The following is a 12,465-nucleotide window of genomic DNA, read 5'->3' as shown; positions in this document are numbered from 1 at the left end:
TGTTTACAAAAATAGGTAGATATTTCTAGTGGTTTATATAATATAGGTTGAGATTTTGAGAGTTGGGAATTGTAATGTGGATGTGGAGAGATTACAGGAGAGAATTTAGCCTCGCTTCTGTTTGCTTCTGGTTATGCTTAGATGTGTCGGAGTGGTGTTTGTGTTGTGCTGTTGGTTGGAATTGTATGCTCAGGCTGAGGAGTGTAAAAAGTGATTCAATGAAAGCAAAAGGAACTTAAATTTTTCAGAGTGAACAGTAAAATACTGAAACTGTTCTGAATAGGTTTAACTTAACGTCTGCTGTTTGAATAGGTACCAGACATGGCGGGCTACCCTCACATCCGTTACATTTCATCGGGATTGGATGGAACATCATTCAGAGGCCCTTTCAGGGGCAATTTTGAGGTTTGTAATAGAATAAAACTAGATACATGTCAAAATGTGTCATGAGGGAATATGGGGAGGGTGTATGATAGAGCTAGTTCTGTACACAGATAGAAAAGAATCATAAAGAAAATAGCCTTTACTTACAGAATGCCCTTAGCATTGTGGAGTGGGACAAAAGCATATTGAAAAGTTGGTCAGGAAAAGGTGCCCTGGACAATGCAGGTTAGGTGGCAATGACCTGACAGTACATCTTGCTCTGCCCACAGCCATCAGTTGGACTGAGTAGTCCCAGGACATTCTGGGAGAAGGCAGGGCTGTCTCAGAGTAACCGTGCCAGGATCCTCCAAGTGAGGCTGAAACTTGGCCATGCTTACAGTGCTGTCCTGTTGTGTAGTGCAGGAGTTGAAATGGAGTGAAGGAACAAAGCCAGGAGAACACAAAAGGTATCAGATGCAGAGAGTTAATGACCTAGTCCACTGAAAACCTCTACAGTGACATCTCATGGTTCTAATAAACTCATTGCTGGAGAAAAATAGATCAGTCATTGTATTTCAACTTAAGCAACTTTTTTTTTCCTCTTCAAAGCCTTAATGACTGTTAGAAAGCAAATATTTACATAGCATGTTTAATTGCCTTTTCCTCATTAGACATAGATGTATGTGTGAACATACTAATAGCCATTCCTAGCTGACAAACACTCTCATTTTTTTGTCATAAAATAGTATTTCACTAGAACTTAAAATACCAGACCGTGTTGTGTGGGTTTTTCTACAGAAGCCCATCACTTTTCCCACACAACATACTCTTTTTGGCTTTGCCTATGTTTAATGAAGTCGGGAAATAAGAGTGTCATTCTAAAAATGAAAATGGGTTAGAATAAAATTAATACTTCCTCAGTGTAGTTGAAAGAATAGTTTTTAAACTGTTTATTCCTTCATGATTTTTTAGGAGCTGATTCACTTGGAGGAACGACTAGGCAATGTTAATCGTGGAGCAACACAGGGAACTATAGAAAGATGCACATATCCACATAAATACAAAAAGGTGAGGATTTCTCAAATTGTGGCCTGCCTGTAATATTTCTTTGAACTTGTACTATGTGAACGGTTAGTTTAAGTCTGCAGCAGTGTCAGCTTCAAGGAGGGCATGTTTTCTGTATCTTGAAGTTTCAAGGATTGTAAACAAAGCTTACAGTGCCACTTGTTTCACAAGGAAAATTTAAAATGAGTTCCTTAGATAAAGAGCTACTGTGATGTGATAAGCTGGAGTGGTTTGATGTGATTAACTTGTCCAGTAGTTAGGAGTAGCCTTGTGAGTAGTGAAATAACTGCTGGTAGTAGCAAATAACAGACTTCAGTGACAGCTCACCAACTAAAGCCTTATGTTTGTAGTAACCACTTCAGAGTGCTTACCTGCTTGGTATATAGCAATTTAACCTTTACTTTAACACTTGGGGAAGACTGGAGCACCAGGAGGTTTTGAACTGGGGCACAGAGTTTTGATAACTGAGGTTGTCTCTCAGTTGGAGTTCAGCCTATGATAAGATACAGTCCTATCCACATGACACTGTTCTTTCATACTTAGTAAATAGTGACAAGACACTAGGTTGAAAGGATTTTTGTTTGTCTCTACATGAATGAAATTAAGATATTTAAACATAGACAATAAGTAAAAGGACTGGTTGCAGGACTGGTTCCAGTAGACTTTTTAATTAACAATAGTTAAATCTGAAATGTCCTGGGTTTTGCTCCAAGTGCTGGTTCATTTTGATTCAAGTACATTTTAATAAGTGTTACAAAATGTTTTCAAAGAAATATGTGTTGAATATGTATCAAAAACAGATTTTACTCAGTTTGTCAATAATGTCATCTCTACTAACAAGGTAACAACTGATTGGTTCTCACAGAGGAAACTGCACTGCAAACAAGATGGGGAGGAAGGAACAGAAGAAGACACAGAGGAAAAGTGCACCATCTGTTTGTCTATATTGGAGGAAGGTGAAGATGTCAGGTAAATAACACTGAATATCCAAATACAATGTTGATGTTCTGGCTTGGGCACCATACTTGAATGTGGTGCCCTGCTTTGCAGTACTGCTTAGGTTAACAGTTACAGTTCAGTGCTGTCATTGAACTGATACAATCAAACAAGTTGCAGCTGAAAATGCACATTGTTCAGTCTGTACTGTCATTAGGTAGAGTGTGGGTTATTCTATCAGTCTTCCATAGTTTGACTGTCTGTATTATAACATGAGCCCAAGCTGATGCCCTGAATTAATCAGGACTGTCAGTGTTTCTGGAGTGATGCTACTTAAACTCCAGCAGGTGTAAATCAGTCTAATACAGCAGAAGCCAGTTGATGCTTGACTTCATTGCCCATTTCTTTTGGAACTAGACAGAATGCATGTGCAGCTGGAAAGGCTATGAAACCTGTGGGCAAACAGAAAGAACAGACCTTAGTAGCAAAGCCCACACTGTGTTTTTGCCAATGGGTTTGTTGATATGGAAATGCTTTATTAACACCAATGTTTTTGTTCTGATGACAGGCGCCTTCCATGTATGCACCTTTTCCACCAAGTGTGTGTAGATCAGTGGTTGATTACTAACAAGAAGTGCCCCATTTGCAGAGTGGACATTGAGGCTCAGCTGCCTAGTGAAAGTTGACACTGCTTTCCAGAACTCTTGTCCTCCCTCTCACTCCCTCTCATCCTTCCTGGTACTGCAGTCAACCAAAGATGGCATGACTTACCTGCGCAGATTTGGAAGCATTGAACCCAGAGTGCTGGCTCTGCTATATGGTACAACTAATGCTAGACCTACAGTTTATGTAGAAGACAGTTGAGTTTCAGTGTATTTATAAATTTGTTTTGTTTTACATTTTTTTCTTTAAATTCATTACTGTATTTTTGCATGGTTCCTTGTATTGCATTTGTTTGCACATATTATGGGCTTTGTGACCCCAAACTTGCAGGCGAGATTAGCTGCTTTAGTAAGTAGAATTGTGTGGTCTCTTTTTTTGGTTTGTTTTATGTAGTATCAAGCTTGGAAAGTATGATTTCACTCATTACTAACCTTGAATTCCTTAATTTAATCGATCATATATATTTTAGTTTAAATGTATAAAGATCATCTAGAAAAGGATAATATTATGTATTGAGACATTCCTTAATTAGGAAAAAATGGCTGCTGTATATTTACAAGATCAGTTATGAGTCAAATAACATCCTTAATACTGGGAACAGAATATTATATTCAGTTTGACTGATACATATAGCATACTCATCACCAGAGTTTTTGTCTGATCAGATTTTTGTGTTTGTTTTAAAAATTTCAGCACAATGCAGATATATTTGAATGTCAATATTAAACATTTAGACTGCTGTTCAGATTGTATTTATCATTTTCTTCTATGTCTAGAAATTTGAATCCCTAACTTAAATATATGCTGCTGTGAAACAGCTCTTAGTGAACACTAAATGTTGATTTCAGTTAGCTGGATTGTAGATACTTGCAGACTGAAAGAATTATTAGGGACATGGAAAAAGAGCTTAGAATCTGTTTGGTCTTCTGCTAACTTAAGTTGAAGTATCTGCGCACATTGAGGGTTGGTTTTATTTGGGATTTTTTTTTTTGCTATGTTTTTTTGTTTATTTGTTTGGGTTTTGTTGGTTTGTGTTTTTTTAAAATATAAAACCATTCAATAAGGACTTAAAGCTGCAGGGTTTTTGTTTGGGTTTATATACGTGAATTCATAGAATTTCTAAGGATTCCAGGCTTGTCTTGGGATTTTTATTAGATTTAAAGTTAATAAAGTTAGCTAAATCCACTTGTCTCTTGTTTTTATTTTTCATTTAGTAAGTTGAAAGCCTGTAAATTCCTGTAGAAACTGAGACACAAATTATGTGGTTCCCTAGTTTTTGCCTTGATCATAGATTCCCTCTTTATAAATTACCAACAGTCCATCACTGATTGAACTATTTTCTATAGTTAAGATTTGCTGCATAATATAGTGTATAGAATTAAGTTATGATGTACTAACATTTTGCCTTTGAAGGAGGTTTTAGTCCATATCAGGATTCAAGTTGCTCATCAGCATTCTTTCACGTCTAGTAGATTATAGTTTATTTAAATGTGCTCAACATTGCAAAGTGCAAATGTGCAAAGACATGGAGGCAGTGTTACTGTCACTTTGGAAAAGATGTTCCTTGGGGATCATATATGAACATGCCAATTAGCTTGCATTAAGCCACCTGCTTTGTAAGTGGATTGAATAATAAATACCTTCAGTTTCTTGTCTTTGTCTTTCACGATCAGATTACGTGTAAAACGGTTTACAGTAAACCTAGAAGATAAACTCTTATGTTTACACTAAAAAATCCATTTATGAATATTACCTTATTGAATCTGATGCCTGTTTCTGTATGGTTAAAGCTGCTTCCCTTTTATTTGATTTTTTTTTTTTACCTGTTAGTAGTAGCATTTGCGAGTACAGTGTCTATTGCTGGCAACAAACTTCACACCTCTGGCACTGAGGCTTTAAACAGAGTGAAATTTTATTCCAGCATGTGTGCTAAATGGACCTTTTCAAGCTGAATTGCATTGCTGAAACTGAACTTAAAACCACTTTGCGCTTGTATGATGGGGGATATGGGAGAGAGGCAACGGGCTGGACTGCTTCAAAACCTGCCTTGGGTTTGTGCTAAAGCTTCTTGAACATTCTGGCTGTAGGAAACTGAAAGTGACTGCAAAGCTGAAGCTGCATTAATCTGTTCACTGCTAAGAATGAATAAAAGTAACTGGAAGGACTGAACAGACACTTCGTGTTTTCCAGTGACTGTTGAAAAGAAGTTAATTGACCACTAATGCTTGAAGACTGATGAAACTCATTTCTAAAAGTTTCCAAGAAGGTACTTGAGAGATATGGGAAAAAACCCCAGGGCCTGTGAAGTAACTGAGAGCCTGGGTGTGTGATAGAATCTATTTTGGCTTCCTTACAGGACAGAGAAGCACAGGTTTGGGGGGATTTTTTTTTTTTTAATTTTAAGGAAATATTTTATGGGTCTAATTTGAGTGCCTGGTACTAGAGGTATTTTAGTGATCCATGAATTGGTTTGTTATATAATAGCTACTGATACTGTCTTGCTTTTAAATGTATGCATAACGTTGTAATGTGATGCTGAACACTTAGGTATTTGTCAGGAATCACAGTGTTCTGATCTTAATGCTATTGCAGGGGCTAAAAAGCTGCAGCTTACTTCTGTTCCAGAAGGTTGTGACTTAACCATAGTTTAAGGGAAGGAAAAGGAATAGGCTTTTCATTTTGAAAATTTCCACCACTTACTGTGCTTTATATGCTTAGATGCATTGCCTTAAGTTTTCTGCAGCATCTTTACAGATAAGATTCTCAACAGTATGCATCAAATTACTTTTCATATGAAATTCCATTGTCAAAAGAAATCCTTTTGTATGCAATAAATAAAATGTTAGACTGGTATCATTCAAAATCTGTTTCTTTTGCAATTTTTTCCCCTTCCCCTGTCTTGCTCTTGAAGTCTTGATCTGTAAACATTTTTGTTTGCATGTATTACTGCAGGTACTGCCTAAAAATAAGCTCTTAGAGAAGGATCAGCATTTAGCTGAGTTAATTACCCTGCTAAATGGAGTTATCTGGAACCTTGAATTCAGTGCTGATTTTAAGAGACTGCAGAACTGCAAGTAAACTTTTCTATCGCTTTAGACAATTGCGGGACTCGTTATTAAACTCCCTCCTGGGCTCGGTTCTGCCGCTGCCGCTCGGGCTCGGCCCCGCCCCGTCCCCCGCCACCGGAAGCGGCTGCAGCCGTTTCCTGCTGGGGCGGGGCCTGAGCGGACGGACCAATCGAACGCGTGCATCGTACGAAGTTGTCCAATAGTAGAGCAGGATAGGGTTTAAAGGGGGCCGCGGCAGCGTGCGGCAGCGGCTGCCGGTTTGGCTGGAGAGCGGAGCGGGTCAGTGCGGAGCGGCGGCAGCGGCCCTCTCGTGTCCGTGCCCATGGCGCTGCCGGTGACGCGCCGTGCCCCTGTGAGTACCGCCACGGGGGCCGGGGGGGCGACGGAAGAGCAGCCGGGGCGGGGAGTGGTGGGGATCGGGCGAGAGGGGCCCCGCCGGGGGCGAGGGCCCCGCCGGTGTTCGCCCTCAGGCGGCGCGGGGCCGCGGGCCGGCCGGGCGGGGGTCGGGGGGCGGCTCTCGCTCTCAGGCCGGCCGGGCCCCCCGTGCTTGGGCGGGTGGGGCAGCGGCCCCGCGGTGTGAAGGGTCCGTTCGTGCAGGGCTGGCCTTGGCCGCCCCTGCCCGGCCTTGGCCGCCCCTGCCCGGCCTTGGCCGCCCCTGCCCGGCCTTGGCCGCCCGCGCCTCCCCCGCGGAACAGCGGGAACGGGGGAGTGGGAAAGCTAGAGCTGCCTCAGGGGGAGCGGCAGGAAGCGACTACAGGAGCCTCTCTTCTGTGGTGGTTGTCTAATGGCTTAAACCGAACTCAGCGAAAAAAAAATGAAGCCTGGTGGTTTAACAGGTGTGCAGAACAAACAGTATTCCTTTTTGTGCATGTAGCGTAGCTTTTTACTTATCGTGGTGTATGTGTAACAAGGCATTTGCTGTGTGCATCCTGTGGGGGGCGCTGCTGGCGTTACAAAGTGTGAGTGTGGTGGCGTTAAAGAGCAGGTGAGCGCTCTGCCCTTACAAAGTTACACAGTAGGAGAGGGTGCGTTGCCTACTTTTACAACACCATTCGGAAGCACAATCCTCTGAACCTGGAGAGGAGACTTCTTCCTCTGAATAGATGTGACTGGCTGGGGAGTAAAAGCTAGCTGAGTAATGCATAGTAGGTACAGTGGTGGTAAGTCTACAATGGAGTCAGGCATTGCAAAGCTGTTGGTCTCTGACTCTTATTTTGCAATTTTGTCATTTTAGATCACTAGAGGGATGGAGAATGCTGTGTCTGACCTTAGAAGCAAAGCGAAAACTCACGTGACTGGCAAAAGGGCTGCTTTAGAAGAAATAGGAAATAAAGTTACAACAAGAGGAACACACATATCTAAGGTAAAGGAACATTTGAAATCTCTGTACAGGGAGAAGTTGGATTGCTGCTCTGTACTAATAATAAATGTTTTCACTACAGAAAACAGAATGCCCCAAAGCATCCATAAAGCCTGTGAAAGGACCTAGCAAGACGACAAATGGAATTGTACTGCCTAAAGCTCCAGCTGCTGTAAATCAAGCAAACAAAGAAACTGATGTTCCAAAGGTAGGAACTGGTGATACTGTTCTAATTTTTAATTTCTTTTGCAACTTTGAGCTCTACCCTCACAGTAATTTATCTGTGGCTGTATCTCATTCCTCTGCTGAAAAAGCAAAGTCCCTGTACTGAGGTTTTGGTTTAATGCATGTTGTATTTAAAGCTTAATGCATGGTGTTCAAGTGGCAGAATGAGCTGCTGGAGGACTTGATGAAGATTCTGCTTTAGCTGGCAATTACTGGAAGATCTTTGGGTTCTGTGTTTGTGGTATGCCAGTGAAAACTTGCTGGGCTGGAGCCCCAGCTTCCATCCGAAGTTGCATTAGTGACAGGTGAAACATGGAAACAAAGGAACAGTGAAACTTAAACAGTAGCTCCGTGTTAACAGATGTGATCTGTTCCTTAGGTTCTGTCTCCTGTGCCTATGGATGTGTCCGTGCAGGAGGAGGATTTGTGCCAAGCCTTCTCTGATGTGTTGCTCAACAACGTGGAAGACATCGATGCGGAGGACTGGGAGAACCCCCAGCTGTGTAGTGACTACGTCAAGGACATCTACCTGTACCTGCGGGAGCTCGAGGTAGGCTGCCCCAGGGCTGCCCGGGTGCCTCGGGGGGGTGCCAGGCTGCTGACCCCGCTCTCCCCACAGCTGCAGCAGTCTGTCCGGCCGCACTACCTGGACGGGAGGACGATCAACGGGCGCATGCGCGCCATCCTGGTGGACTGGCTGGTCCAGGTGCACTCGAGGTTCCGCCTCCTGCAGGAGACACTCTACATGTGTGTGGCCATCATGGATCGTTTCTTGCAGGTGAGAGCTCCTTCAGGTCGTGCTCGGTAATTACTCAGTTGCTGTGTTTGTAAAGGAGTTCAGGGTTTAACTTTTCTTTAGAAATTTAACGATCGACAAAATCTGCTCTGTGTGTAAGAGCTGTTACAGTGAGGCTGCTGCCTTCTTTGAGCCTGTCACTATACAGACACCTTTGACTAGAGTGAAAACCTCATTTATAGGAATGAACATTGTCATGCTGGTATTCTAAACTGATAAATATGAATCTGATTATCTATAGTTTGACACTTCAGGGCCTGCATTTTTAATGTCTGTGTTGCAGAGTCATCCAGTACCTCGCAAGAAGCTTCAGCTGGTGGGCGTAACAGCGCTGCTTGTGGCTTCAAAATATGAAGAGATATTGTCTCCTGATGTAGCAGACTTTGTTTACATTACTGACAATGCCTACACCAGTAATGAAATTAGAGAAATGGAAATTATTATTCTTAGAGAATTAAATTTTGACCTGGGGCGACCTCTTCCAATTCACTTCTTAAGAAGAGCATCAAAAGCTGGGGAGGTGGGTACTTGTACTCATTATCTAGCACTTCCCTGTATTGCTCAAGCCTGTAAGGATTGCTTCTGGTGTTTTTGTCATGTGACCTTACCTCCTCCAGCTTAAATGCTGGATGAAGAAATGCTCAGCTCTGAAACTCCACCGTGTGGCGTAACACGACACTGTCACTGTGGCAGCCAGCAGTATTTCATATTTCCATTTACTGATGCCCGTGTTCAGCCTTAGTGGCAGTAATTTTACTGTTAAACTAAGAAGCCTTGCTTTTAATCTTTTTAATCCTGGTGATCAGGGTACTTATTAGTAAAACACTAGCAGTGTTGCAGTTCTTCGTAACTTCTGGTTGTAAAAATTGTGTTATTTAGGAATCAAAAGATAAGATTTCTCTTTGACACAGCCCTTTCTTTCTCCACCTCAGTAATTATATTCACGTGACTTGTCTACACTTGAGGTGGGCTTCAGTTACCTCAGCAGACCATTGGGTAACTCAATCAAGTTTCTCCCCTCCCATAGTTTGCATTACAGAGGGAGCATCAGTGTTCCTAGTTTGGCACAGCAGTACCTGGTACTGCAGACTTCTGCTAAAATCCCTCACTTGACTTTGTGTCTAAATTCCAAACGGCTGCTGGTCTTGATTTTGAGAGGAATGTCTGTTAGAAAGGATGGTCCCTAAGCTGTAGTGAAGACTTTGCTATTTTTGATTTGTTCTTGAACACAATAAGCAATTCTGAGTGATAAAGCTAAAGTGAGTGAAACTGTGGACTAACAAGCTCTCAATCTGCTAGGCTGATGCTAAGCAACACACTCTAGCCAAGTACCTGATGGAGCTGACACTGATTGACTATGACATGGTTCACCACCGGCCCTCCGAGATCGCAGCTGCCGCACTGTGCCTGTCTCAGAAGATTCTGGGGCATAACAAATGGGTGAGCATTTTAATAAACTGGTTGTTCTTCACTCAGTGGAATCCAACCAGTAAAAAAGTACTTTAAAAATTGTGTTTAGTTGGTGACAGTGCTGGTGCTGGATTGATGGTTGGACAGCCTGATGCTTAGTGGCAGGTAGAAAAAGGAATGTACCAGTAAAAACTCACAGTCCTTTTCTGTGTGAATACTGGGGTAAAGAAGGATGTTTCTCATGAAAGCACTGAGTTATTGAAGGCTACACTGTAAGTAAAAGTAGATTTTCCTAATTCTTGCAGTACATGTAGCATAATGAAGTTGTGGACCATGAGTAGTGAGTTGTAATTCAGCTGATAGTTGCTTTTTTACCCTCTGTTCAGTCTAAAAGCATCATCGTTGAAATTGATGTGTCCAGACTTCACATCAGGTTACTCTGGATCTGTCATTTAAACTGACAGCTGCAGTTCCCAGCACTTCAGGCTTAGCAGTGAAGCTCAGGGTGTTTGCTGCCTGGAGTGATTGTGCCTCTAGCAGCAATTCCCCCTTCACAAATCTCAAGTTTGTTCTCATTCTGCTGCAGGGTACAAAGCAGCAGTACTACACTGGCTACGCAGAAGACAGTCTTGTGATGACCATGAAACATATGGCCAAGAACATAGTCAAAGTAAATGAGAAGTTAACAAAATACACTGTAAGTATAACTACTTAAATAATTTTGTAGCTCCTTAGGTAAACACTCTATGTTACCTTAAAGCATAAGCTGTTCTGACAAGCCTGTAAGAGGCTGTTGCATTAATGTCAACAGCAAAAAAAACCTTTCAGACAAATTGTGCTCTTGTTGCTTTGCTAACTGGTTCAGTGCCAGCCTTGTTTGTTTGCTTGTTTTTCAAGCAGGCAGACAAAATGACCCAAACAGTGGTGTATGCATGAAACTTCTGAATTTCTGTTCTCTACTCTGCAGGCTATCAAGAACAAGTATGCAAGCAGCAAACTACTGACCATCAGCACCATCCCTCAGCTGAACAGTGAGATCATCAAGGATCTGGCTGCATCACTGCTGTGAAGCCCTGGGCAGCCAGGGCCTGATGGGGTGTGCACTTTGTCCACTGCTTTTGTACATAGCATTCCAGCTCCCACAGACAGTTCCGACTCACACAGAAGGTGACATTTTAAATTTGCTTTGTAATACAGCTTTGTATCTAAAAATAAAACTCCTTTCTTTTAAATATTGAGAGTGTGACTCTTTAAGGTACAACCTACGTATTTGCAATCTAATGTCCAAGTGGGACGTTTGACTAAATAGGTGATTGTTACAAGTTGCAGTTAAATGGGCTTGATTATTCTCTGTGGTTTCTTCCAGAGAGAATCTCCAAGCTTTATATATTGCATTATATTTATTAACTTATTTCACTCTTAAGATAGAGAAGGCAGACAGGTTTTTTGTTGTACCTTAAAGAACACTAAATATGTACTTTATTTCAGTGTCTTGTTTCAAGAAACTATACTGGAATTTATTTCTTTTTTGTAGTTAGCCATCTTTAAGTTGGGGGAAAGATGTAGGCTGTCTTTAACCTTGTAAATGTTTGTGTTTCTCTGTGTGCTTAACAAAAGGGAGCTAAGGTAGAAAAACTGGAAGTTGTCTGTAATGCTAACTGTGCAGGGAATGCAGGTGTGCAACTGTGGCCATGAAACCTTCTGAAAGCAGCTCAGCTCTTGAAACCTTCTCCACTTCCTGAAAAGGACCCCCCTCAGGTTTTTCATTACCTGTTTGCTTGCCCACATATTTTTCCCCCCTGCTTCTCCAATAAATCTCTGTACCTGGGATTATAGAGTAAAACCCAGCACAAGGCAGTTCTTCTTGTCACTTCCTTGACACTTGGCATGCTTTCGTCTGTGGTTTTAATCTAAGTGTATCTGTGTGCCCAAGGAATGCAAGCATGTAAGTAATGCAGCTTTTCTGCTCCAATACCTCATGCATGTCTATTTGTTAAATTCATCGTGTGTAAGTAATGTTAAAATGGACCTTCTGATAGTCCCCAGGTTGTACTGAACTCAGTCCCTCCCTTCCATGCCTAGCTATTCTGTGACTGCTCAGCATCTCTTCATGAGTGTGCCTGGCTCTGATGTAGAAGGCAAGATCCCAATGCTGCCCTAGACCTCTCAGTGCTCCCCTGGGGGAAGGATGTTGAAGCTGCTGGGTTTTCACTCCTCAAGTAGATTCTTCTCTTCCCCTGGCATAAGTAAGCCTAGCACTTGCTGCAAACCATCTTCTGAAAAATATGCTTCATTCCTTGTGTGGATATTATTCCTCCCTTGGAGTGAGGTCCTCATTTCTGGCTCCCAGAAACAGCTGCTATAGACGATGGGAATTTGTGTACCTAAGTTAGGCAATGGTTTAGGAGGGAGGGATTCAAGATTTTTAGCTGTACCTTAAAGCTTTTGCAACTTTTTAATACCAGCATATGCAGGGCTTTTTAACTGCTCTTAACATGAGAGAATGCAATGCATGGCACTTCAGCTGGGCATGGGGAAAATAATTTGGTTTGGAGTGAAGAAAGGGATTCTTTCTTTAG

General features: G+C 42.0%; 2 protein-coding genes across 12 annotated transcripts in view; both read left to right on the top strand.

The window, feature by feature from the left end:
* RNF111 (ring finger protein 111) overlaps window positions 1-4,212 on the top strand; it is a 55,279-nt gene extending 51,067 nt beyond the window's left edge. For 7 of the 11 annotated variants that reach the window (XM_064389199.1, XM_064389198.1, XM_064389196.1 and 4 more), the window contains 4 exons: window positions 313-405; window positions 1,336-1,431; window positions 2,270-2,397; window positions 2,933-4,212. In XM_064389199.1, coding sequence (XP_064245269.1) covers window positions 313-405; window positions 1,336-1,431; window positions 2,270-2,397; window positions 2,933-3,050 — 435 coding nt within the window. In that variant the 3' untranslated portion in view covers window positions 3,051-4,212. The remainder of the gene's footprint in view (window positions 1-312; window positions 406-1,335; window positions 1,432-2,269; window positions 2,398-2,932) is intronic. The other 4 variants (XM_064389193.1, XM_064389191.1, XM_064389194.1 and 1 more) reach the window with 3 other exon arrangements.
* A 2,081-nt stretch (window positions 4,213-6,293) lies between these two features.
* Window positions 6,294-11,118, top strand: CCNB2 (cyclin B2). Its single transcript, XM_064389251.1, has 9 exons — window positions 6,294-6,447; window positions 7,330-7,458; window positions 7,538-7,663; window positions 8,060-8,230; window positions 8,300-8,458; window positions 8,760-8,996; window positions 9,776-9,916; window positions 10,473-10,583; window positions 10,854-11,118. Exons 1-9 carry the CDS (start codon window positions 6,418-6,420, stop codon window positions 10,953-10,955), a joined length of 1,206 nt encoding a protein of 401 aa, XP_064245321.1. The 5' UTR covers window positions 6,294-6,417; the 3' UTR covers window positions 10,956-11,118.
* Window positions 11,119-12,465: the final 1,347 nt, after the last annotated feature.

Source organism: Passer domesticus, chromosome 14 (assembly GCF_036417665.1).
Source record: "Passer domesticus isolate bPasDom1 chromosome 14, bPasDom1.hap1, whole genome shotgun sequence".
NCBI classification, from domain to species: Eukaryota; Metazoa; Chordata; class Aves; order Passeriformes; family Passeridae; genus Passer; species Passer domesticus.
This window is presented reverse-complemented; position numbering and strand designations above follow the sequence as displayed.